Below are 26,410 nucleotides of genomic sequence, written 5' to 3' on the forward strand. Positions count from 1 at the left end.
TCTGTCGTCACGTGGTGCCGGACACGGGGAACGTGCCTCTGTGAAGAGCGGGAGAGACGCCTCTGGCAGGATCCCTGCATGTTTGCAGAGCGGTCACCTCCATTTCCTGGTTGCACAGAGGCGGCTTCTCAAACAGCTGTTTTAATACTGACAAAGGCTTCAGTTGCATGGCTGGACTTTAAAATTTTTTGCCAGCATTTTAAAAAAACTTTACTGCGAGAAGTTAGAATGTACCAAGGAAGAACGAATTGTGTGATGCACCCCACGCGGGTCCGTCCCCCGCACACCATGGCCAATCTCATCTATTCACTGCATCCCCCGTCTGCTTTGACTGGTAGGGTCTGCGGATGCGTTTTATTTTTTTTTATTTTTTATTTTTTTGTGACAGAGTCTCACTCTGTTGCCCGGGCTAGAGTGAGTGCCGTGGCGTCAGTCTAGCTCACAGCAACCTCAAACTCCTGGGCTTAAGCGATCCTACTGCCTCAGCCTCCCGAGTAGCTGGGACTACAGGCATGCGCCACCATGCCCGGCTAATTTTTTGTATATATATATTTTAGTTGTCCATATAATTTCTTTCTATTTTTAGTAGAGACGGGGTCTCACTCTTGCTCAGGCTGGTCTCGAACTCCTGACCTCGAGCGATCCACCCGCCTCGGCCTCCCAGAGTGCTGAGATTACAGGCGTGAGCCAACGCGCCCGGCCTGCGGATGCGTTTTAAAGTCCATCCCAGGCCGGGCGTGGTGGCTCACGCCTGTAATCCTAGCACTCTGGGAGGCCGAGGTGGGTGGATCGTTTGAGCTCAGGAGTTCGAGACCAGCCTGAGCAAGAGCGAGACCTCATCTCTACTAAAAATAGAAAGAAATTATATGGACAGCTAAAAATATATATAGAAAAAATTAGCCGGGCATGGTGGCTCATGCCTGTAGTCCCAGCTACTCGGGAGGCTGAGACAGGAGGATCGCTTGAGCTCAGGAGTTTGAGGTTGCTGTGAGCTAGGCTGACACCACGGCACTCACTCTAGCCTGGGCAACAGAGTGAGACTCTGTCTCAAAAAAAAAAAAAAATAAAATAAATAAAGTCCATCCCAGACATCACTTCACACCTGCATAATTGCATCTGCGTTTCTAAAACCAAAGACATGTTCTTCCATAACCACAATATTATTGTGCTAATGAATAACCTAATAACATTAATTCTTTGATATCACTTAACACCCAGTCCACGTTCAAACTTCCCTAAATGTACCAGAAATGCCTTCTTACGACAGGTTTGTCTGCAGGAGGACCTCAGCCAGGCCCACGCGTCAGAGCCGCTGTGGAGCAGGTGCCCGGCTGCTGACTGGCGCCACAGGTGTGGTCGCGGCCCCCGACACTCGTGCCCCCTCCTGACCGTCCGTAGTGGCACAGCCAGCCACTGCTGTGCGTTCTGCCAAGTCCTGTCCTCATCTGTTCACGTCTGTTCTCTGGCCTCCAGGCTCCCCGAGCACAGGGACTGCGTGCTCATCGTCACCGCACCCTCAACAGGAACAGGCGGCCCCGCACACGTGAAGGAGCCATCTGAAGCCAGACTGTGGTCCAAGTCCCGACTCCAAGGCCAGACCGTCAGATTTTGAATCCTGGTCTACCAGTTACCTAGCTGGTTCATTAACCAGGTAGTTATCCCGTCTGCGCCTCTATTTCTTTAGCTGTGAAATGGGGTAACGTACGAGCTCACAGGGCGTTGTGCAGTTTAAACGAGTTAAAGGCAAAGCAGTCAGACTACAGGCTGGCCCTTTGGTAGCCGTTAGCTCTAGAGACACAATCCCCCCGAGGGCAGCAGGAACCACACCTGTCAGGGTCTCTCATTGGGTGCATGTACCCCTGGGAGAGACAGTGACAATCAAGAAGAAACACGGAGCCTGCTGCCGGAGGCTGGCTTGAGACCAGGTTAAAGCGAACTGTTTAAAACTCCGTCTTCGGATGCCTGGGATGCATGTCCTCTTCTCCCCGCTTTGGGGTCCCTCTGCAGCGCTTTGAAAAGCAGTGCATTGGGTAGGAGTGGGATGAATGTGTGGGTTTCAGGACAAAAAGCGCCTTTGGAATTCCTTCCTGAAACTGGCTGTTCCTTCCTCCGTGGGCGAGGCCGAGGTGCCCTCTCTGCCTCCGTAGCTCTGTGCACACCTTTTATCCGCTGGCGTTGCCCTCTGAACGCTCCTTTAAACAGGTCCCTCAGCCTCCCCTGCTGCCAGTGCTCTGTGCCCACAGGGAAGCCGCAGGTGACAATCTCCTGGCGGCGAACTCTGACTCCACCTACAGGCCGCCTTTGGTACATGACCTGGTTGTGTCCAAAACCCTGAGGAATTCGGACTGTGAAGTGGGCTCGGGAATAGGAAATACAATTCTAATGGTCTCTCATCCAGCTCTGCACAAGATGTGGTTGGGACAGCTGGTCCATGGTGGGGTCACAGACATTTTTTACAAGAGAATTTTTATTCACTGTGATGATACTAGTCGGAGGAACCCTGAGGGAGTGGAGGGAGAAGAGGAACAGCCCGGCCCTGGGGGGAGGCCCTCCTGGGGCAGACGCCAACCCTCCAACCTGCTTCAGGGCCCAGCTCCCTCCTGTCCACCTCCCCCTCTCTGGACCCCCGGGGTCCCAGTCCCGACCCCCGCACTTGCAAGCTGACACGCCACATTACCACCTCCAGCCTCCGTTCCCTCTTCCGTAAAGCAGGGCTGCATGGCTGCCTCATTAGGGCCTAGCGAGGCCTGGATGCACTAGGATGCGTAGCGCAGGGCTGCAGGCTGCGGGGCACCCACGGTGAGGGGCAGCTTCTATGCAGCGGACCCAAGGGCTGCGGTGTGTGTCAAGGCAGAGCTGGGTGCCTGTCCTTCGTATTATCAGCAATTGTCCTGGGCATCAGCATGTCCTGAGAGCTTGTTAGACATGCAAGTTCTCGGGCGCCTTCCCAGACCAATGGAATCAGAAACGCTGGGGCCCGACAGTCTGTGTTAACAGCCTTCCAGGTGATTATAAGGTACACTCAAGCTTGAGAACAGCTGGTGCAGATTAACGATTTTGAGCCTTTCTGTACCACAGCGCTGATTCATCCACCACAGGCAGAAGAGAACAAAATGTGTAACAGAAAAAATGAATGTGGCCAGGGATGGTGGCTGACGCTTGTAATCCCAATGACCTGGGAGATCAGCCTGGGCAACACAGTGAGACCCTGTTTTTACAAAAAATAAAAAGTTTAGCTGGGTGTGGTGGTGCGCGCCCGTAGTCCCAACTACTTGGGAGGCTGAGGCGGGAGGATGAGTTGAGCTTAGGAGTTTGAGGCTGCAGTGAGCTATGATGACACCACTGCACTCCAGCCTGGGTGACACAGTCAGATCCTCTCTCTTAAAAAAAAAAAGTGATTACTGTGTCAGAACTGAACTCTCTGAATCCCGCACGATCCAACATGACTTCCACCGGTGCTGAGGCTTTCACGCCAACTTCCCGCTGTGTCCGACGGCCCTGAGGCTGCTGGTGAGGTAGACCAGGTGGGTGTTAGCTCCATCTCACAAAGGAAATGAAGCTCAGACAGATCTCACAGCAGGTGGCAGCTGTTTGTCAGGCACCTCCCCTGGGCCAGGCTCGATGCTAAATGCTGCAGACACGGGTGAAAAGCAGGTGTCTCTGTGCCTAAGAGGACAGGATACCCAGGATCGGGCCATCAGTTCTGTTCCACAGCTGGGCTCCCACTAAACTTCAAGTACCAGGTTTCAAACTGGATTTACCTCTACGCTTGCTTACTGCTTTAGAGTCTTTTTAGCACCCAATTCTAGAAATTGTTGTAATTGCCTTAGATGGAGCGAAATATCATAGTGTTCATTTGATATTAGCCTAACTAGAAGAAACGTCAATTGGCTTTTTTTACAATATACACTTTGCCTCAGAAGTGATTGCTCACTGGTAACATTTTCTCCTAGAGCGTATTATTTAGCCTACCACATGCTCTAATGCTACCATATTCCTATGGCATTTTAGTTTAAATAATGCTGTTCCTCAACACTGATCCACTGCCTAGAGATTAGGGTTCTATAAGGGCCTTCGACCAGGGCTTCTTTTGTATTGACACCTAATCGTTTACGTGCCATATATACATCCTGTGACCACGGTGAATATGCAGCAGAGGCAGGAGGCAATGACAGGTATGGAAGCTAATGATGGAGCAGAGAGGTGGGAAAATGTCCTCATTTGTGAAACATGAGGGTCGTGGGGTTTATTAATATTTACCTCATGGAACTGTAGTGATGACTGAGACGGATGTTTGGCCCAAGTAGGCACTGAGAAGTTCTAAAGTCTGCAAGCTGATGTTAAGCTAGTGTTAGTAGATAGTATTTAATAATGCTTTGAAAAAGATCACTTTTTAGGGAGGGAGTTCTGAAGCGTCTTTCCCTTAGCATTTGGGAAACTAATGGGGCTGGTGAGCAGGATGTTTAGTTTTGGGAAAATACAACAATATATATCCTCAGTGGGCGGGAGAAATGAACGGGCTGCAGATGAGGCCTGTGAGTGCTGAGGGGGGACGCAGCAGAGTGAACCAGATCCACCTGCACCCTTGGAGGAAGGGCAGGCACCCTCCTGCACACCAGCTCCCAAGGATAAAGGGTGCTCCTCATTTTGAGTCCACAGCCAACAATGAGTGAGTTTCATGGGAAAAGAAAAAAGTGAAACGCATAAAAAATGCTTTCCCATCCCTTCTCCTGTTGATCCTCTAACTCTAAGTTAGAACTTACACAATTAACATCTCCATTTTCCAAATGAGAAAGCAGAGGCTCAGGCCAGAGGTAGCACAATCATGTTTAACAAACATTTATTGAGCAGCAGAACGTGAGTTTCTAGATCCTGATCACCAACTCTGGTGACAACTGAGATATTTACCCTTCAGTTCCTCGGGCTTCTAACCATGAACGGCTCAGTCAGAGTCTGATTTCATCTGAAATTCACCTGCATTACAAGTGATCTACTCGAGTAAGCCTGGCACACAGGAGGGAGCTGGGCGGGGACACACTGAAGCAGTCCCAGGTGTGGTACATCTCACAGACACATTTATTCATGCCAAAGTAGACGGCACTTATACACGTGTACAGGGATGGTCCATGTTCCCATCTAACACAGCTTGCTGAGATCTACAGGCAGACTGGCGTTCCCCCTCTTGTGCACTCCACGTGAGGCTGGTTAGTGATGACCACGAGCAGGTGCGGGAGCTTTTGAAAGAGATGGATAACAGATACAATTTAGGAAGGAGCAAAGTGAGTGTAGTTTATTAAGCATCAACAAGTCAACAAGTATAAATGACATTCTTCAATACTGTACAAAAGCACGGAGGATTCTTTCCACCCAGAACACCCGGTGTGTTTGAGGGTTTGTGTCAGGTGGGCACAAACGCAGCAGCTCACCCACAGGGGCAAAGGTGAGGGGCAGGGAAATCCCTTCCTCAAAGCTCAGGAAGCCAGTCCTGGGTGTGCGTAAGACTCACATGACCAAAGTTTCACTGTCATTGGTGAAACAAAGTGATGAAATGTCTAGCTCTAAGGCATAAATTTACAAGGTGCTTTCTTCCAAAACACATTAAGAACACGCCATTAGGGAATTTTACAGGACAGCATGTTCGCACAGTTAACTTGTGCTCCCTACTGGTAGCATAAGCTATCTCGGGTTAATCCATTTTTCTTGGAAGTTTTACTTGACCCAAGAAGGTGAGCAATGGTTTTTAACATTTAGACTATAAAAAGCAGAAACTGAGAATTCTCTTTTCCAGCAAGTATAGCAAATTCATGTTCTGACGCGTTTCCGTTATATCTATTTACTGAACCAGGTATCAATTTCAATTCAGAACAATGATATACCTTGTCCCGAAAAGATATGATGGTGTTTTTCATTCCCTAACCATTTTAAGAGGGAAAAATCTTACCTTTCAAAGCTTTACTTCTTTTATCTAAAATAAAAGGAAGAAAAAATTTGGTCATTAACAATGCTTTACCAAAATTAACATTTGGCCGAAGGCTTCATAGCTTAGGTAAAACAATTACAGGAAACTTTCCGAAAACAGGACAGTTATGGCGGCAGTCTCAGCAAAGAAGTGGTAACATTTCTCCCAAAGATGTTGCATGCACAACTGAGACCGCTTCCGAATTTGCAGGGCTCGTTGCTCCCCACTGCACCCTAAATTCTAGCACTGCAGTTTAAAGTTTTCTTCTTTCTTTCCTCTTTTTAATCAATGGCTTACTAATATGTGACTGGGCCTTATCTCTGCTCTCCTGAGAACCAAATCGGTAATCTTCCCCTCCAAATTTTATTATGAAAAAATTTCAAATATTCAGAATTGTTGAAAAGGTACAATAAAACATCACATACCATGACACCATACCCCTAAACATTTCAGCCTTCATCTCTTAAAACGAAGGACACCTCCTATGTATTTGTAATATAACTGTCACACTTAAGAAAATTCACAATTCCCTGATACCAAACTCTTGTTCAAACTTCTCCAGCTGTCCTCAAATGTGTTTTGTGGCTGACATGTGCTTCTTGTATTTTCACAAAGTACCGCAGGTGGTTCTGATGTTCATGCCCAGTTAAGAACCACAGCTCCTTTATAATGTGAAATGTGATTCTTTTTGAAAATGTTTTCTTCATGACCACAAATGAATCAAACATAAAGAAACTCACCTGCGCTCCTGATTTTATAAACAATGAAGCCCATCAGGCCCATTCCCATCCAGATCTCCTGGTAAACTTGGGTATAGTAGGGTTTCATGGGGACCCACACATTTTTAATAATGCTTTGAAGCATCTGAAAGTGAACACAGTAATAAAAATTATGATCACCTAAACTTAACTGGTGAAAGATGTTCATTTTTAAAGTTCAATTGTCTGTCCCCTTACTACCCAACAGGGAGCCTCCCGTGTGCTAGGCCCAGCCCCACTCGCACGTGGGGCTCCTGGCCCTCTCATTCCTCACGTCCCAGAGTTCATCTAGCCTATTCGCCCTCCCGGAGGCTGTCCTCCACTTATGCTCTGCCCCCAAACGCACACCACTATTTTAACTTCTAAATGCAAACACTAGTATGTTCTCATCATCACGTTAAAAACTGTTGGCGTTCAAAGCTGAAAGAACATGGTGAGGGCATGGTGACTTCCTTGTGAAACACATCTCTGCACCTGGGCTCACTTTGCTCACCTATGTCTCAGTCCTGACGTCTATTGCTAAATACAAAAAACAGATGGCATAAGATGAGATCACTCCATAAGAGCTGCCAGTTATGACAGAACTTATTTAATCAATAAAAATAATTACTGAACTACTGATTTGATTGGGAAAGGCCATTAAATTCTGAACTTAGTTTGCTTTTATGTGCAGGTCTCAAAGTAACACTTTTGGTTACTTTTACAATTGAACACAGACCCAAAAATTAGATGCCCTCATCTTTATTTCAAGAGGCCTTGTAACATATGAAGTAGTCCGTTAAACTACAGTTATTCAAATAGTTGACAGGAATGACTAGCTCTAGGTACCTCTCGTTTCACTTGGAAAATGCTTTGGCTGCAGTAACGCTGCCAAGTGAGAATTCAGTTAAACAATCACGGCAGTAACACAAAGAACTGCTACAAATGCCCAGCTGCTGACAATAGCACTGAGCCACTGGGATTCTATGAGATCTTGAAAAGCGTGAAGTAAACCAGGAGGGTGCAAAGGCTGTAAAAGGGACCAAAGAAACTTCAGTTACGGTGATAATGTGCTCCTGGCCCAGCACCCTGGGATTGTCTCTTTACTCAAAATTACCTTTGGTCCCCAATAAAGTAGGGGGCTGCTATACAGTATATTGCAAATACTTAACTTCTCCTGCTTTTTCCTTGACTTTCCTTTTGGCTAGAGTTGTCCTATTTGGCTGGAAAAGTGACATGTTCCCAATATTTAATAAAATGAGGGCTCCTACTTCCACCTGAGTCCATTCTGTCCAGCTACATTCCCCAGCTGTGTCAGTTTTACAGTACCAGATCCTTTAGAAGCCCATCCTACTCGAAGGTCAAACGGGTGAGTGCTGTATTCTTTCAAGTCTTCAAGGTTTTGGCACATTAAATTAACAGACTACTACCAAAACTCACACTGGAAATAGGAAATGTCTGACCGGTTAAGCCACAAACTGGGATTTAGTGTGAGTTCCATACAATTTTGATCGTCACCATTTGATCCCGTTTTGTTCCCTTTTCCTCTCTCCCAAGGCCTTGTCATATGTACAGTATAACTTGGAGGGTAAGTGTTGCAAGGAATCTTGACATGTAAAGGAGAGAAGGCACTAGGGATGAAAATTCTTGGCTCGGATTCTAGCTTCATAACTAACTAGCTGCGTACCCTCTCCAGGCCACTGTACGCTCCTGGTCAAAAGCGCACGGTAACACCGGTGCATTAAGTGCGTTCATGCCAAGGAGAAAAGCGTAAGGCAGGCCTAGGCAACACCTCCCGAGACGGCGCGGGAGGCCAGGCAGAAAGCAGGCGTGTGCTGGCGGAAGGGTTGGACCCCAACCAAGGTCAGCGGGGACCAAGGAGGCCCGAGCCCCGCGGCCCCCGCCGCTCACCGTCCTTCTCCCTCCACGGTCCCGGCTGCCCAGAGCCCCGCGGCCGGGACTGGGTCGCCGCACTCACCTCGGCTCCAGACCAACGGATCGGGACGTAACACAGACCCACAGTCAACGTCCGGAAAGGTCACAGCATGCGCAGGCGCGGCGCGGGGGCTGCCGGGAAGGCGGAATGAACAGTGACGCCACAAGGCCAGAGCGCCTCCCAGGCTGCGCCTGCGCACCACAGCGCCCCCGGCGGCCGCCCTGGTGCCGCAGACAGGACTGCTGGCCTGGGAGCCGAAGGCGGAGGAGCACCGGGAAGGGACTGGGGTATTCGAGAGGCCCGGGGCGGGCGTGCGTGTGTGTGTCACAATAGGGCGCCTCCCGGTCCAGATTCTCCCCGGACCGATGGGTTTTCCGGGATACGGGACTTCCAACGCTGAAACCTGGCATGTTCTAGGCAAACCGAATGGGTTGGTCAACCTAAAAGTGACCCTCTTTCCTCGGTATGTTAAAGGCACAGAAGGCAAATCTCCCATCTCAGAGCTGTGTCTTGCCACTTCCCTTTGTATTGTCAACTTTTTTGTTACTCTGTGCATATTAATTCTTCTCGACAGACAATATAAAACTTCACAGGGGCTCCAGACATGGACCTAACGGACACAGTCTTTAAAAATAAGCATGCTATGTTTAAGGAAATAAAAAAATTTGAAAATTTCAGCAGAAAAGTAGAAATTGTAAAAAACAAAACCACTTAGATGATTTAAAAGTAGCCAAATAAAAACTGGATGGGTTTGGCGGAAGATTAGACAGTTATAGAATTAACGAATTGCAAGATACTTTAGAAGAAACCATTCAGAAGCATAGAAGGATATAGCAAGAAAGTCCATCAAATGGGTAATGGAGTCTTAAAAAGGACAGACAGGTGTGGCAGAAATATTTGAAGAGTTAATGGCTGGATGAGAATTTTCCTAAAGTGATAAAAAAAAAACCCCAAAAGATTCAAAAAGCCTTACAGAAACTAAACAGGCAGATAAATGAAAATCAATCAACACCTTGAGACCTCACAATAAAACCACAGAAAACTAAAGACAGAGAAAATCTCAAAGAAAATAACTGCCAATCTAGAATTCTATACGTAGGGAAATTGTCATTAAGTAAAGAAGATGAAATAAAGACAATTTTGGACAAACTAAGAATGAGGGAATAATCACCAGCAGATCTACAGAAAAAGAAATATTAACGTTCATTGTTCAGACAGAAGGAAAAGGAGCTTAGATGGAAAGATGGAGAGCAATGAACGTGGTCCTGCTTCAAAGGGAAGAAAGCCTAGGATCAGATGAAGCTGCATGCAAAACTTGAAAAGCTCGCCATCTTAGGGTAGCAGTTCTCCAAGTGTGGTTTGGAGGTTTCCAAGGGCCCTGGGGGGCCAAAATTATTTGTATCAGAATGTTAAGATATTATTTGTCTTTTTCACTAGGATTTTCTCACGAGTGTACCGTGGAGTTTTCCAGAAGCTATGTGTTTTGTCATGTCACAACAGAATGAATACAGGAACAGATTTGAGAATCCAGCTGTCTTCCATTAAGCCAGATATTAAGAAATTTTCAAAATGTAAAAGTGTCACTCTTCTCACACAAATTTCTTTTTTGGAAACTAGAGTGACTTTTCATGAAAATGAGCTCTTCAACATCAAATAGGTTTATTGCTGTTATTTTAAAATGAATTAATAATAAAACATTTCTTAGTTGTCATCTCTAATAAAGTAGATATAACCCATATAAACAAAAGCTCTTTAGTTTTCAATTATTTAGAAAGTTATTTTTCTTTAGAGTTGAGGGTCTTGCTATCTTGCCCAGGTTGGCCTTGAACTCTTTGGCTCAATCTATCCTACTGTCTCAGTCTCCCAGGTCACTTGGACTATAGGTGCAAGCCACTGCATCTGGCTTTCAAGAGTGTAAAGTGGTCCTGAGACTAAGACCAGGTTTGAGAACCACTATCTTAAAATGTTTTAGACTTATAATGACTTAGAAAACTGTTGAGGACAACAAACACTTATGAAAAACTTAAGGAAGAACATCATCACAAGCTATTCTAGACAGAGCTTTTGAGTAGACTTGAGATCAACAGACTTTTAATGTCTTAATTTAAAATCCAAAACATTCTACAAAAAGCATCTTTTATAAAACCCAAAATGTTTATGGAAAAGGCACCCCAGCAGATTTATCCAAAGTGTAGAAAGCTGGATTTTGTGGCCAGGAGGGTCAGAGAAGACATGAAGGTACTCTGAGCACAGCTTCTGCCTTCATCAAGAGTGCTGCTTAATGCCACCAACATCGTTTGTGAGCTTGTTTGGAGGTTCTAGCAGGGGAGTGCAGCTACTCATATACCCTTAACCAAAGAATGGTCCTCCTCTGTCAGGGAGGGTCGTCCTCTTTGACCGAACTTGCAGCTTCGGGAGGGACACACAAGGAGTGGTGAGGGAGGAAGGGGACACCTGCCTAGCCAGCCAGATCAATGGGTTGACAGATGTTGCAGCCAAATCGCTGTCACATCTGGCACCAACATCATCTGTAATTGCTCTCAGCTGTTTCTTTCCCCTTGGTCTGCAGCTCAAGCTGCTTGGTGAATGCAAAAATGCAAAACCTCCCCAAAATACCAAGGCCCACTAGGAGTTCAGTGGCCTCCCCATGTGCTCTGGCATACATGTATGCTCATGGCATACATCTATTAAGAACTGCTAATGTCAAGCTGTCCCTTTTAACTGTGGACTTTGTGGACAGGAATGCAAGATGAGCTGGGCAGAGTAAGGAGCACCAAGAACTACTGAATCAAATGAAAGGGTCCCAAAGCCATTCAGTCTCTGATGACACAGAATGTTAGCTAGTGTTTAGACAGGAAAATGGCAATTAAATGGGAACAAATCCCAAACTGAAGAAGCATCAAGACAGTGTCCTTAGATTGCAGTTAAAAACTCACAACTCGAAAGGGTTAGATAGTAGTCCAAAAAGATCAAAGAAGATAGAAAATGGCACACCCCCCCCCCCATCATCAGATGGGCTAATCCTTACCAGTTCTCCTTATGGAGGGCGGATTAGCAAATGATGATTGGAGTTTGCATCATACTTTATTATGTGTCTCTGCATAATCACTCTGATTGCTCCTAACTGATTCTTCCTAAGGGGGGAAAAACACAAGAAAATGCCCCCCAGAAAATGTTTGTGTGAAACAAAAGGCACCTTTCACTTAAAAATGTATTCACTGTGATATTGACAAAGGATGATAGCATGTGGGAACAGCGACATACTAGGAAAAATAAATGTCAGTGAGTTCTGGAGTTGCTTCAGGTGGTTTCAACATATCTTGTGAAATTTAGAATTATGTCCTAGCCTTCACATAAAGTATGAATTTGCAATATTTTCCATCAATGCTAAGTGGTATACTGTGAGTCTTAATGAGCTTACGATTACCTTTTTTCTTATTTATTGAAAAACAAATTCTTTTCCCCTGCCAAAAAGTGTGTTGGGGACAGTTGGTTTTTTGAGACAGTCTCCCTCTGTTGCCTGGCTAGAGTGCAGTGTCATCATGATTATAGCTCATAGCAACCTCAAAATCCTGGGCTCAGGTGATCCTCTTGCCTCCCAAGTAGCTGGGAGTACAGGCACGCACCACCATGCCCAGCTAATATTTTCTACTTTTAGTAGAGATGGGGTCTCACTCTTGCTCAGGCTGGTCTTGAACTCCTGACCTCAAGCCATCCTCCTGCCTCAGCCTCCCAGAGTGCTAGGCAGGTGTAAGCCACTGTACCAAGCCTATTGGGGACACTTTTGAGAGGCTGTAGTTTTGGAAAAGTAGGACTGTGAGGCCCAGAGCTCATTATATTAGCGGTGGGGTGAGGATTTAGAGCTGGTACTCCTGGCTTGGTATCATGCTGGGTTCATTTTTTGAGACACCAATAGCTCAACCCTACCCGGTCTGCCTTCTGTCTGCACTGTGCTCAAGCTGACCTCTTCTTTGCCATTCTTTTGGGCATTTTTCAGTCCTTAACTGCTTGGGCTTCACGTTGTTGTTCTTTACAACCTTTCTGTACTTATGCACATGGCTCTTTCCTGAGAGCCCACACAGGCCAAACATTGCCCTGGGCACTGAGGGCAGGCAGTTATCTCTGTCTTCGGACTCCCTGTTTCCTGCCTTTGTAAACTTTGCTATCAACTCCTTTCAGGATGTTTGCTAGAGTTCTGTTTCCCACCCTCATTTTTTTGCCGGGGGCGGGGGAGGGGGTGGAGACAGGGTTTTGCTCTGTTGCCCAGGCTGGAGTGCAGTGATGTCATCATAGCTCAATGCAGCCTCAAACTCCTGGGCTCAAGAGATCTTCCTGTCTCAGCTTCCCAAGTAGCTAGGACTACAGGCACACCCACACCTGGCTAATTTTTTTTCTTTATTTCTTGTAGACATGGAGTCTCTCTATGTTGCCCAGGCTGGCCTCAAGTAAACCTTCCACCTTGGCCTCCCAAAGTGCTGGCATTACAGGTGTGAGCCACTGCATCCGGGTCTCACTCTTCTAGAGGTTGGCATGGATCATTTTAGGCACTCTTGGCGTTTTAACCACCATCCATTTGCTGATGACTTCCACATCTGCACCTCCTGCCCACAGCTGTTTTGGTCCAGCTGTGGGTCAGACACTGCCATCTGAGATGTAGGTTTACAAAGGAAGATGAATTCAGTTACGTTCTGGCTCCAAAGAACTTCGTCCAGGTCCTCAACTCAGCCATTCGGGCTGGTCATCATGGACTACCTTCCCCTGTCACATCGGCCCGGCTTATTCCTGGCTAACCTTCAAGGGTCCTCCTAGGCGTCGTTTTCTCCAGGAAGACTTCCCTGACCTTCTCCTTGCCCTTCTCCTCCCAAATGAGGTGCGTGATGCCCGGCTCAGCAGCCGTGTGCCTCTCCAGTACAAGCACAACGCCCCTCTTGGTTTGCCTTCCACGGCCGCCCTGAGGCCCCGCACTGGGCCAGGCACACAGCAGGCCCGCCTGAAGTGCGCAAATCTCACACGCAGTAACGCTCAGGCCGCGAGGGCAGGGAGCGACGGGAGGGACTCGTATCAAACCGACTTCCAGGACAGCCACGGTGGCTGAAGCCTTCCTGCCGGCCACAGACAGTCACGGCCCGACCCAAGCGCGGTGCGGCCGAGCGGCAGCGTCTCCTTGCAGATATCGCGAGGCCATGCGGAGAGGCGGTACCTCCCGGCAGGCCTCGCGCGGCGGGGCGGGGTCGAGGGCGCGAGACCGGCGGCGTGTGTCGCACGTGCGGGTGGAGCCGCCCCTGGCGCGCGGCGCGCTCTGATTGGACGGCCTCGAGCGGGGCGGGGCTGCGCGGGCTTCCGGCGGTGGCCTGTTGCCGCCGCGGCGCCGGGCGGTTGAGGCGGCGCGGCCGCCTGGCTTCCAGCATGCTTCGCAAACTCACCGTCGACCAGATCAACGACTGGTTCACCATCGGCAAGACCGTGACGAATGTGGAGCTGCTGGGCTCGCCGCCCGCCTTCCCGGCCGAGGCGGCCCGGGAGGAAGCGCCGCGCAAGGACGCGGCCCCGGGGTCCAGCCCCGCAGCCCCGGCCCCGGCCCAGGCCCTGGCCCCGGCCCCGGCCCCGGCCCCGACGCGGCCGGCAGCGGCGTTCGGGAGGTAGGAGGACACGGGCGGCCGGTGCGGCTGAGCAGGGCGCTGGCCTCGAGGGCTGGGCCTGCCCAGACTCGCCTGCCCCCAGGAAAGCGGGTCCCCACTGCCCGACCCGAGACCTGGCGCGTGAGCCTTTCGGGTGTTTGTCCCGCGGTTCCCTATCGGAAGCTGAGCTGGAATTTTGTTCAGTTTTTAAATTTTTTTTATCAATAGACTCTATTTTTTGCAGCAGTGTTAGATTTTCAGAGCAGAGTTAGAGTTCCTATATACCCGTTTCCCTGCCACAGTTTCCCCTATTAACATCTGCGTAAGTTTGGTGCCTTCGCTACAGTAGGTGAACCGCTATGATGCATTGTGGTTGCCCGCGGTGCCCAGTTTACGTTAGAGTTCACTCTGGGTGTTGTATTTCCATGGGGTTGGACCAACGTATGGTGACATGTGTCTGCCGTTATATTACAGTATCAGACACAAGAGTTGCACCGCCCTAAATATCCTTTGTGCTCCACTTACTCGTTCTCCCCCCCAAACTTGGAACCCGCCCCCAAGATGTCCACTGGTCTTTCTATTAATATTAGTGTCTCCATAATTTTGCCTTTTCAATACTGTTGTCTCGTTGGAATCATACAGTATGGTGGCCTTCTCAGATTGGCTGCTTTCACTTAGTATAACTCAGGGTTCCTCCATATCAAAAGATTAGTTAGCGTGTTTCTTTTTAGCACTGATTAATATTTCCCTGTGTGGATGTACCACAGTTTATCCATTCACCTACTGAAAGACATCGTGTTTGCTTCCAAGTTTTGACAGTTATGAATAAACTTGTGTGCCAGTTTTTGTGTGGACGTAAGTTTTCCACTCATTGGGGTAAATACCAAGGAGTGTGAACGCCGAATCTCTGTTCAGGTGCATGAACTTTCCTCCTTTCTCTATTGTCTGACTTAAGTAGCTGCTGGCAGTCATTCTGGTCACGGGATTTTGGTGGAAGTAAAAAGGCAAAAGGGTGGCTACCCTCTGCTTTTAGGAGACCTAGATTTGGTGAGCAGAAACACCTGCTCCCTCTTTAAAGACGGCCAGTGTGGGAAGTACCCCCAGCTTGGAGTATCTCCACCACTCCCGCCCAACTCCCAAGTTCAACACCCTGTACACCTCAGAGGGTGGTTTTTTAAAAAATTTAAGTTACTCTTGTTTGTTGGTCACATCTGACTTGATGGATAGGCCCAGCGTATGGGTCTGGTTTTCCAGGGTTTCTTCAAGCCTTTGTATTGTCCTTTCAGGTGCAACCTTGAGATCTTTGGTAAATTTGTTTTGTTTCTTAGAGGTGTAAAGGGGACAAAGAGACTCCTGTGTACCTTTAGAGTAGCTGTTTTGTTTATAGTTTTGCACACTTTATTTCCTTGGATTACTCTGGTAATTGATCCTATAGGCCACCTCCCCTGCTTAATACTCTGCTACTTCTTTTTTTTTTTTTTTTTTTTTTTTGAGACAGAGTCTTGCTTTGTTGCCCAGGCTAGAGTGAGTGCTGTGGCATCAGCCTAGCTCACAGCAACCTCAGACTCCTTGGCTTAAGCAATCCTCCTGCCTCAGCCTCCCGAGTAGCTGGGACTACAAGGCATGCGCCACCATGCCCGGCTAATTTTTTTTCTATATATATTTTAGTTGGCCAGATAATTTCTTTCTATTTTTAGTAGAGATGGGGTCTCGCTCTTGCTCAGGCTGGTCTTGAACTCCTGACCTCGAGCGATCCACCCGCCTCAGCCTCCCAGAGTGCTAGGATTACAGGCGTGAGCCACCGCGCCCCGCCTTCTGCTACTTCTTAGACTTAATGTAACAGAAGGCATTGCTTTTAAGTAACTCATTGTGATATTGGAAGCAAATTATTATTCAACTTGTCAGAAACTAAAAGTATAGATTTAAATGTCATTGTAGCTACCAAGGACCAGTTTTAAAAATTTCCAATCTTTCATGGACTCAGACTTTTTGTAAAATCAACAAAAATGAATTTTCAGAGCAATGAAATGAAAAAAGACAAAATATAAGCCCCTTTTTTAATTATTAGATTTGACATATATAAAATTACTTTGTGAAATTGCCATAAACATTTTTAACTTTAGTACTTAACTAGTGAGAGGCAGGCAAACAACATTGGCCTGTGAAAAGTGCTGGCTTAGATCACTTTCCTCTGCAAGTGACTTCTATGGCTCTACACACGTGTAGATCCAGTGCCAGAGTTTCTAGCATGTAGTAGGCACTCAACTAAATGTAGCTACATTATTTAATCAGCACAATAACGCTTTGAGGTTGATGGCATTATTAAGAAATAGGCTTGGGACAGTAAAGTGACTTACCCAAGTTCCTGTAGCAAATTGTCATGATAGGCAGAATGACCCCCCACCACCAAGATGTCCACTAGAACTGTTAATATGCAGTGTTACATGGCAAAAGGGATTTTGCAGATGTAGTTAAGGTTACAGATCTTAAAATAGGGAGATTGCCTAGATTACCAGAGTGGGCCCAGTCTAATCACATGAGCCCTGAAGAGCAGAAAACTTTCTTAGACTAGAGTTAGAGATTTGAAATGTGTTGCTAGAAGGGGGCACATGGAAAGGAATGTGGGTAGTGAGGAGCAAAGATCCCGGCTAACAGCTGGTAAGGAAATGGGTACCTCAGTCCTACAGTTGCAGGGAACGGATTGTGGCCAACTTGCTTTTGGCCTTAGACCCTACGCAGAGGACCCAGTTGAGTCCACCTGAACTTGTGAGGTAGTAAATTTGTGTGTTTTACGCTGCTGAATTTGCAGTGATTTGTTGTGACGGCACTGTCTGACAGTGGGAGAGCTGGGATTCAGATGCAGGCTGAGCTCACCCACGAACCTGGCGTACAGTGGATGATCAAGTACTTGTTAAATGTCTTTCCAGCAAAGGAACTGAGTTTTGAGTAAGGTTTTGATACCAGCAAGAAAGCATTTGCCGTTGCAGAAAGCAGGCTTTTGTAAGCATAGGGTATCGCACAGGGCAATGTGTTTGGTAGGGCTCACGGGAAAGATTGGTTTGCATTCCATCCCTGGAGTCCAGTCTAGGAGAGCATTGTTAAATCAGCTTAATGAGTAGTGACCACCGGCATTAAGAAAAAGAGAAGAAATAGAAAATACCAGTCTGTGTCATAGGTAAGAGTTGTGTGAGTGGGTGCGGGCCCTTGTGGGGTCCCAGCGTGAGTTTCTCCCTGACAAAAGCCTTGCCAGGCGCCCATGGGGAGGTGCTGGTGAAGTGGGTGAGTAGTTTTGTAAATTATACTTGCAGTGATTTTATGGATTTCCCCGTTTCTCCGTGTCCACGTGGTATGGTATTTTACTCTTTTGTGCTCATTGTGGATTATGCTTTCTTGTCCTCACATTCCTTTTCTTCACCTCGGTGTATGAAAAGGAAAACCTTAGTGGCCGTGTTCTGCCATTTTGAGCGTTTTTCAGAGTTGTTGGTGCCAGCTTTCCTCTGGATTGCAGCTGTGGTCCTCGGGCAGCGGCTGGGAGCCTCGCGTCACTCCCCTTGCCCTTCCGCCCAGGGTGCCTTTGTCATTCCTGTGGTGGACTTTGTCTCCACAGTGCACGTCAAGTCCTGGCTAATGACGTTCTCGCTTAATTCTTACTTTTGTGTCTTTGGCTCTTCAGCACCTTAAAGGGTTCTCTGTCCTGGAGACGGCTTCACCAAAGAAAGCTGTCACATCCAGCATCTGGCGATTACTTTCAGCCCATTTCCTTTTGTCTTATTTCAGTTTTCCCTCTTGGTATGTCGTACTGAAGCCGAGTGCCTGCTGCGTTGGGCAGTGTGCCAAGTGACACAGGCACCATGAGCAGTCTCAGTCCTGACAAGGAGTTTCAGAGAAGTTAAGGAACTTGCCTTGTTCCAGTGCACGTATGTTATATTGTGGGAAGGGTGCGTTTGACCCCAGAACATACTCCCTTTTTCTTTAGGCCTTGTTGCTTTTCAGTGTTTAGGCCTTGCGTAGATTTGGTACATGCCTCTGTTACTCTCCAAGGATTCCTGGTTTCTGTTCACACACAAAGTCCATGTTTTTAAAAGACCTTTTGGTCTGTTTAACAGATTTAGTTTATTAGGTAATTTTCCCATTGATAAAGTATTGGAGCATCTCTATATCTTTATTTTATTTTTTTTTTTTTGAGACAAAGTCTCACTCTGTTGCCTAGGCTAGAGTGCCGTGGTGTCAGCCTAGCTCACAGCAACCTCAAACTCCTGGGCTCAAGTGATCCTCCTGCCTCAGCCTCCCTAGTAGCTGGGACTACAGGCGCGTGCCACCATGCCCGGCTGATTTTTGTATTTTTAGTAGAGATGGGGTCTTGTTCTTGCTCAGGCTGGTCTTGAACTCCTGAGCTCAAGCAGTCCTCCTGCCTTGTCCTCCCAGAGTGCTAGGATTACAGGCGTGAGCCACTGTGCCCAGCCCTCTGTATCTGTTAATACTGTGTGTCCCTGGAATAGAGTGATTGAACGGGAGATGGCAGATGAAGTGAGAGGTAACAGGGAGATCAAGAGGCATCTCTTAAATCACGGAGAGGACTTTGCTGCCTCGTCTGAGAGAGCCACTGGAGGAGGCTTTGGGGTTTTAAGCAGAGCTGTGACATGATGCGACTTCTGGCTCTAACAGGATCGCTGCTGTATTGAATGGATTGAAGGGGGCTGATGGCAGAAACTGGGAGGTCAGGGAAGAGTCTGATACCCTCTGTGATGGTTAATTTCATGGGCCAGCTTGGCTGGGTGGCAGTGTCCAGATAATTGGTCAGACACTACTCTGGATATTTCTGAGGGGTTTTTTAGATGAGATTAATATTTAAATTGCTGAACTCTGAGTAAAGCAGATTACCCTCCTTGATGTGGGTGGGCCTCATCCAATCAGTTGAAGACCTGAATACAACAAAGACTGACCTCCCCTGAGCTAGAAGAAATTCTTCCAGCAGACTGCCTTTGGACCTGGACTGCACCTCTTCCCTGGATCTTCAGCCTGCTGGCCTACCCTGCAGATTTTGGGTCTGCACCTCTGTGATAGCATTAGCTAGTTCCTTAAAATAAATCTCTCTAAGCGCATCTGTTGGTTCTGTTTCTGTGGAACACTCTAATACATCATCCAAGCAAGAGATAGGATAGTAGCTTGACCAGGAAGGTGGAGGGTGGGGTAGAAAGCAGTGGTGGAATTTGGGATATATTCTTAAGGTAGAGGCAAGGACTTTGTAGCTGGAGCAGATACAGGGTATGAGTGGGAAGCAGTCATGGAAACACCACAGTTCTGGCCAAGCAGCTGGAAGGTGCTGCCATTGCCCGAGGAGGGGAGACTGCAGGAGGAACTGGTTTGTGGGAGAATCCCAGGAATTTGATTTTGAATGTGTTGACTTTGAAATGCCTGTTAGCCAGTGGTGAATGTAGGTAGTCTGGAATTGCGGAAAGAAGTCTGGCGGAGCTAGATGCTGGGGAGTTTAAGGCTTTGAGGCGAAGAGATGAGACCACTCAGACTGTAGGTACCAGATCCGAGTAGGTGGGTATGGAGAGAGAAGAGGCCCAAGGGCTCAAGCCTGGGGTGCTTGAATGTCTGGAGGGGACAAGATGGAATGAGCACAGCAGACTGAGAATGAGCAGCCAGCGGGTCAGGAGAACCAGGTGAGTGAGGCCACCTGAATAGACCCTGCTCAGCACCCTGCGTGTGTGTCTCCTGGTATTTTTATGGGAATTATCTTATGTGTTTTCCCCACATAAGAGTTTATCTCAGGTACAGATTGTCACTCAATCTCCACCTCTTGGCACGGCACCTACCACTAGTAGGAATTTGTTTGAATGAACTGCCTTAGGAGGTCCCAATTATTGAATGCTTACAATATGCCAGGTCCTTATTCTAGACATGGTAAGAGTCACTTCCTCATCCACTTCTGCCTTGACTGAATCATAAACTCTGCCTTACTCCTCTGGCAGTAGCTGATTTCTCTAAGGGTGTGTGTGTGAATGTGTTTGTAGGTACACAAGCAAACCGTCAAAAATCAGAATCCTGGCAACTGTATCATGAAATAGTTCCAGAATAAGAGTACTTCTCGCTGTTTACACTTTTGCCACTCTAGACCAAACCACCATCGTTTCTTGCCTGGATTATTGCAAAAGCCTTTTGTTTTTGGTCTCTTGGCTTCTCGTCCTTGCCCCCCAGTAATCTGTTGTAGCACCTGGAAGAATGCCTGGCATGAGATAGATGCTAGTTAATGTTTGTTGAATGAACAAATTCTTGAGTAAACATTCACACCTAATGTTCTTTGAGCGCATGTGCGACTTTCTGTGTCCTAGACTGCTGTTAGAATAAAATTTAGACTGTGTTGTAGCTTAATGAGCTGTCCTCTGGCACTTAATCTGCTGCTCTCTTTTGTTGCACTCTGGCCACATTGGCCTTTCTTTGTCTTGAAGATACCAAACTCACTCTCACCATGCAGCTTCTGCATTCTCTTCCATAGGGAGCGCTTCACTCGCCTCATCTCGTCCTGAGACAGGCTCCTCTCATCATTCGGGGCCCTGTTCAAATGTCTGTTCCTTAGAGAAGTTTTCTGTGCCCTCCACAGCTAAAGAAGTCCTCCTCCCCCGCCTTCTTTCCCACTCTTAAGTCTGTTTCAACTTTTTTCCCTCTCTTTTCCGAGTTTTGCTTGTGATAACTGAAGACCAGTTCTGCCAGTTATCTTTGCGCTTGTTGCGATTGTGTTTTGGGCCCCTCCCCCATCCCATGGGGACCAGAACGGTTCTGAGATTTCTGGGCTTGTAGACTTGAGTGGATAGGTGATGCTGTTGTTTACCGAGATACAGAGTACTAGTCGATGAAGTGTCTGAAGAGTTGTGCTTTCAGTGTGTGTGTGTGTTGGTCCTAGCTGGTTCCTTTCTTGAATTTTATTTATCCTTTTAGAAAACAAGCCTCTATGACTTTGGTCTGTTTGTTATTTATTGATTTGTTTGTTTTTTAGAGATGAGGTCTCTGTTGCCGAGGCTGGAGTGCAGTGGCACAGTCATAGCTCACTGCAGCCTTGAACTCCTGGGCTCAGGCGATCCTCCTGCCTCAGCCTCCTGAGAAGCTGGGACTACAGGCAGGCGCCGCCACATCCAGCTCAGTAATCTAACTTTTGAGGGCCTGTTATGTGTCAGGCACTATGCAGAATGCTTTTACATGGAGTCATTTATTCTTACTGGTCTAGCCAAAAGTTTTAGCTATACTGTACTAAAACTGTTTTTTTCTTGATAAAGCACTCCTGAAGCATTCCCAGTAGTTCTCTCCCCATCTTTGACCGGGATTCCTTTGCCCACTTTAGGTATTATAAATGGCCCCATATATAATAAAAATGTAGATCTGTTAATATTCAGGAAGTTATTTGTGTTAAAATTTCTGTTTGATTTGGAGATGTTGTAGAAACAACTATAGTTTTAAATTACATATACCAAAACTCTCATAGGAAATATGATTGCTAGGTTACTGCCAGGAACAGAGTGAGAGATGGAAACTCACAATTCTCCACGATTTTCCATTCCCTTTCAAAGCCAGGTTATAAAATTAACTATAACTGCATGCGGGTGACTTGGCGTGGCATGGGGTTCATTTTACCCTGAGCTAGTGGAATGGCGTAACTGTCCGTGGTTTATTCAGTCACTGCAAACTCTTGAAGGGAGTTATTGAAAACAACTCTCTTCTTTTTGCCTGTGTGTGGAGGATGGCCCTCTCTGGAAAGTGGCGTGGCTTTGTTCAGTTGCTGTTTGAGGTGCCTTGGAGAGAGAATGACATGTTTTGGGCCTCTTGGCATGTGTTTCCTGATATGTATGGTGAAATTACCAGGTTCTAGTACTGGACTTCACAGACAAACTGCAGGTTCTGTTTAAAATGAAAATTTTGTTCTCACCATTAAGGTAGTAATATTTTCTTACAACTCATGTTTGCTACTTTCTATAGATACTGTGTCATAAACAATTGTGTACTTTTTGGGGCATTAATCTCTCCCACAAATAATTTCCATTCTAAGAAATCTTACAGTGATTGCAGAAGCCAAATGTAGTATATCATGAAAACTGAACATAAAAGGTACCCAGAGGGCTGCCTTAGGGGGGGAAAAAAACAAACAAAAAAAACAACTGGACACAAAGGGAACAGGAGTGAGAGATGTCTTTATTTTAGATCTACTTAGGACTGTGTTTCCATTTAGTTGTCATATTAAATCCTGGTTAAGTGGACACCATTTATTACGTGGTTGGGATTTAAGACCAAATTGAGATCAATTGAAAACAGTATAGCAGTTGGCCAAGAATGCAGAGAGAATAGAGTTAGAAGGTTTTTTTGAATGTATTCTTAGTTCTAATCTTGATATATATATTTTTCTTTTTAGAGGAAAGAAAACTAATCTCCAAATTTAAAGTTATAAACATAAGATTTCTTGGATTTTTACCTTTAGTAAAGATTCTAGCACCTTATATTAAAAAATCTGACTTATGCATAGCTTCCTAGTTTTAATGAAGTTATGAAATGTTGAATTTTATGTATTAAATATTTTGCTATTTTACGTGAGTATAATATAGGTTTAAATTATTCACCAGCATTGAATGTTTTTCTTGGAGAGTAGCAGCTACTAATGTTGTTCAATCAGTCCATTTATTTTTACTGATACAATAGAGAGCTATGTTTTATTATACTTCTCCTTAATGTTGAGATTAAAAGAGTTGTGATTAGTAAAAAACCTGAGTATTGGGATAAAGCAGTGCTTAGTTTCCAAACAGCACCTTGTTTCCTCCCTCACTGACCCTTTTCCCATCCCCTGCTGGAAATAATGGTGGCGTAATGGGATGTCGGCTTCATTTCAGTGCTACATTGTGAAGATTAACGTTCACATTAACCGTTTATTTTATTCCATACATAGCTTCCTTTCAGAATGAAAGTCAAGGTTAATGTCTGAGTTTCATACAGAATTTGTTAAACTTCATACTAAATAATACTGCCTTAGTTCCTATGAGATGTGTTTGAGGTATAAAAAAATACTTCAGTTTTTTCAAAATATTTAGGAAACATTTTAGTTAAATGCATACTGTTCAATGAAAACATTACATGTTTAGAATGGTTAAAAAAGAATACTGTTTAAAACATAGATTACATCCACAGGAATTTTAAATTCTGACCTTGTAACAGAGAAACTTGAAGTCACGTCACTTTTTCTTACTCTTAATATTAACAGTTCTGATTCTAAGATGGTCACAAAAACCCCTCTGTTTATAAGTAACTTAACTTGATGGATAATGATACGGTAGGTTCCATATTCTGTGTGACAGTGTTGGGAGCCTGTTCTTCGTATTTTTGTCTACGTAACTTGAAATAGTGGGTATTTCATCTTTGTCAGGACCCCTGGCGCTTTCGCCGGGGATCGCAGAGCGAGCAGGACAGCCTGCGCTGCGTGCGCCCCCCGCGTCCTCTTGCTCACGCCCCTGGTCAGCACTGCTTAGGAAGTCTTTCAGAACTTGCTTGAAGATGTAGACTATCTCCCATGGCCATACATCATTTTCTGCCAAAACTTCTCGAAATCTAGAGGGAATGTGGTAACATTTAGTTCAGAAAATTTCTTTTGTCGTATCCGTTTATCTCCAAAGTACTTGTATATCTTATCTTAAAGTACTGGTATGTTAGTCACCCACCTTTTGAGTAATCTGCATATTGCTTTAAAATTCTTCTTCTAGTAAAGAAGTTTTGCATGTAATTAAAAAAAAAATTTCCTACCAGTAAGATTTCAACAGATATTTTTATTCAGCCTATCCTGAGGCATGTTGGTAGCTGGGTATTTGATACATATGATGAAAGAATTTACATGATAGAAAACAATTTCCAGTCTAAATATATGAAGAACTTAGACTTAGCAGTAGCAAATACCATAACAAGACAACATAGTATTTTTTACCTGCTGAGAATCGTTCCAGTTTGGCAAAGTTGAACTTGTGAGCAGAGAACTTCGAGTTGTCTTTGTTCAGTCACTGGGATAGTTGTATGGGGGTTCTGGTAGTTTCTGAGCCAGTTGTAATCCACACCTGTTTTTTTCACTTTTTGTTCATTTTCAATCTCTTGTATTAATCTCTCTCGTTCCTTTAGGTGCCATTTTAATTCCCGAAGCAGAGTCTTGGTCACCACATCTGAGCCAGGACAGTGTGTGGGTTTGTGGGAATCGTTTTTTGGCCATTTCATCCAGCCAAAAAGCGGCATTTTTAGCCTATGGAAATATTTTCTCACTTGTTTATTTGCATAAAATATTATGGTTCTGATGAGAAGATATTTGTTTCTTTACAATAAATTTGCTAGAAAAGTGCATGAATTTTTCACTGGTTAGATATGCAGGTCAGAATAAGATTAGAACATGGTAATTATAACAAAGCAAAAAAAAGGATTAGAACGTGGATTAAAATCTTTTCATTTCTGACTAGGTCAGTGGCAAAAATCAAGCTTTGAAAATATTTTTATGTAGCTAAGCAGAAATTAAATGTACAAAGTCAGAGATAATCTACAGACTGAACAATTTGTGAAAACAGCATGAATGCTTGCTAGTAAAAGTTCTTGGAAGGCTTTAAATATTAATGTATGGGAAAGTGCTATCTACAGACACACTTCTGCTTTCCGTTTTTTATAGAAAAGGTTTAAAGCTTACCTGTTAAGTGGATGAATCTGACGTGGTGTCTCGAAAGAGTTTACTTGACCTGGTGAAGAAGCCGTGTTTCACTAGGGCTCATCTCGTTCTCCTGGCTCTGTCCTCAGTTGAAGGAATGAGCCTCCTTATTTGCCCACTGAAACTCTATTTGAAATAAATAACTTTCTATGTTGGGAATGAGGCTGTGATGTCTTCCTTTGGAGAGAATGCTCATTAATTCACCTTGTTGTGAGTAAGCTAGAAGAAATGACAAAAATAACTTACGATTTAATCTTTGCAAATTATGTAATGGTCCACCTTTTGAATATAGCTTAGTTTACTTGAAAAAGATGCCAGCGGCTATGGATGCTGGTCCTAATGCGTCCTGACTTGTCTTTGGTAATGAAATGAGGAACAGTTGTCTGAAGCGCCACGGATGCGCTCCTGGCTAAAGCGAAGATTGTCGCATGATGTGATGCTTTGCTGTGCATAGCTGCAGGTCACAGTTCAGTGCTGTATTTTTATGCCTGTAGAGCTCTAAAAATAACCATGTTGCTCCTATTCTTCAGCTTAACTTTCAGGCCATTTAAAAGCCAGGTCACCGTCCCCTGTAAGGAAAGCAGGCAAAATAGATCAGACTTGACTATTTGCAAAATATGAATTCTGAAAGAGCTCATTGTAATTGAGCAAAATAGGCAAAGAATACTGATATTAACACGTGTGAAATACTTAGCAAATATGACATTTTGAAGTCATTTTGATTTTTCTTGCAAAGTAGTTAAATTTGTATATTTAAGCAAATTGAAATGCTACGGGACATTATAAAGAATTAGATAACTTTAAAACGTACTTTATAATCTCTTTGAAAACACAGTGATAAGGCAATAATGGGTTGTCAGGAAAAAAATAGAGATATCAGAACATACTAAGTTCAAAACAGAATCTTATAATTCATCATAGAAAATCATTTTAGTGTGTTCTTCTGGAGCTGAAGATGAAACACTGTTTCGGCGAGGACTGGTGTGTAATGGTCTTCATCGTGCTAATTTTCTGTTCAAGTGTGTGTCTTTTGCTGAAGAGTGGACAGAGTATAAAAGTTCTTTTACTTTCTAGTTCTCTGTTAAGCCACTACATAGTGGCTTTTCCTTTTATAATATTCGTTTCTTTTCCCTTCAAATGAGCCATGAAGAATAGACATCGTTTACATCAGCCCTGCATGTCCTGCCTGATCCAGAGTGATGTGCGTGGTCAGCCTGCAGCTCCAGTTACTCACTGGGTTGAAAAGCCGCATGTCAGGACTCGTTACCCTCAAGTGGAAGGTTTTCACGCTGCACTGTGTGTAGTGCCAGGAGAAGGCAGGGAGTCAAGTTTATCATGACAGCAGTGTCCTACCACTGAATTGTAATGAATCTTGCCACTTCTTCTTTTGAATAACCTTCTTGTTACTCCTTAAATTTTTTTCCCTCTGAAATGGTAACAAAAATA

General features: G+C 45.3%; 3 protein-coding genes and 1 non-coding gene across 4 annotated transcripts in view; 2 read left to right on the forward strand and 2 right to left on the reverse strand.

Moving 5' to 3' along the window:
* Positions 1-4,818: 4,818 nt before the first annotated feature.
* Positions 4,819-8,748, reverse strand: ATP5MJ (ATP synthase membrane subunit j). Its single transcript, XM_069465322.1, has 4 exons — positions 8,675-8,748; positions 6,700-6,823; positions 5,942-5,965; positions 4,819-5,234 (listed from the first exon to the last, which is right to left on the reverse strand). The coding sequence occupies exons 2-4, from the start codon at positions 6,821-6,823 to the stop codon at positions 5,206-5,208; spliced, it is 177 nt and encodes a 58-aa protein (XP_069321423.1). The 5' UTR covers positions 8,675-8,748; the 3' UTR covers positions 4,819-5,205.
* Positions 8,749-11,637: 2,889 nt separating this feature from the next.
* LOC138381136 (U8 small nucleolar RNA) lies at positions 11,638-11,761 on the forward strand. The gene has a single exon (XR_011233066.1). It is a non-coding gene; the product is annotated as a U8 small nucleolar RNA (small nucleolar RNA).
* A 2,277-nt stretch (positions 11,762-14,038) lies between these two features.
* Positions 14,039-26,410, forward strand: part of TDRD9 (tudor domain containing 9) — a 105,459-nt gene continuing 93,087 nt past the window's right edge. Inside the window, exon 1 of the mRNA XM_069490541.1 lies at positions 14,039-14,271. Within this exon, the coding sequence (XP_069346642.1) occupies positions 14,039-14,271 (233 nt within the window). The remainder of the gene's footprint in view (positions 14,272-26,410) is intronic.
* Positions 23,149-25,385, reverse strand: RD3L (RD3 like). Its single transcript, XM_069465323.1, has 3 exons — positions 24,947-25,385; positions 24,209-24,514; positions 23,149-23,838 (listed from the first exon to the last, which is right to left on the reverse strand). Exons 2-3 carry the CDS (start codon positions 24,505-24,507, stop codon positions 23,541-23,543), a joined length of 597 nt encoding a protein of 198 aa, XP_069321424.1. The 5' UTR covers positions 24,508-24,514; positions 24,947-25,385; the 3' UTR covers positions 23,149-23,540.

Source organism: Eulemur rufifrons, chromosome 2 (genome assembly GCF_041146395.1).
Source record: "Eulemur rufifrons isolate Redbay chromosome 2, OSU_ERuf_1, whole genome shotgun sequence".
NCBI classification, from domain to species: domain Eukaryota; kingdom Metazoa; phylum Chordata; class Mammalia; order Primates; family Lemuridae; genus Eulemur; species Eulemur rufifrons.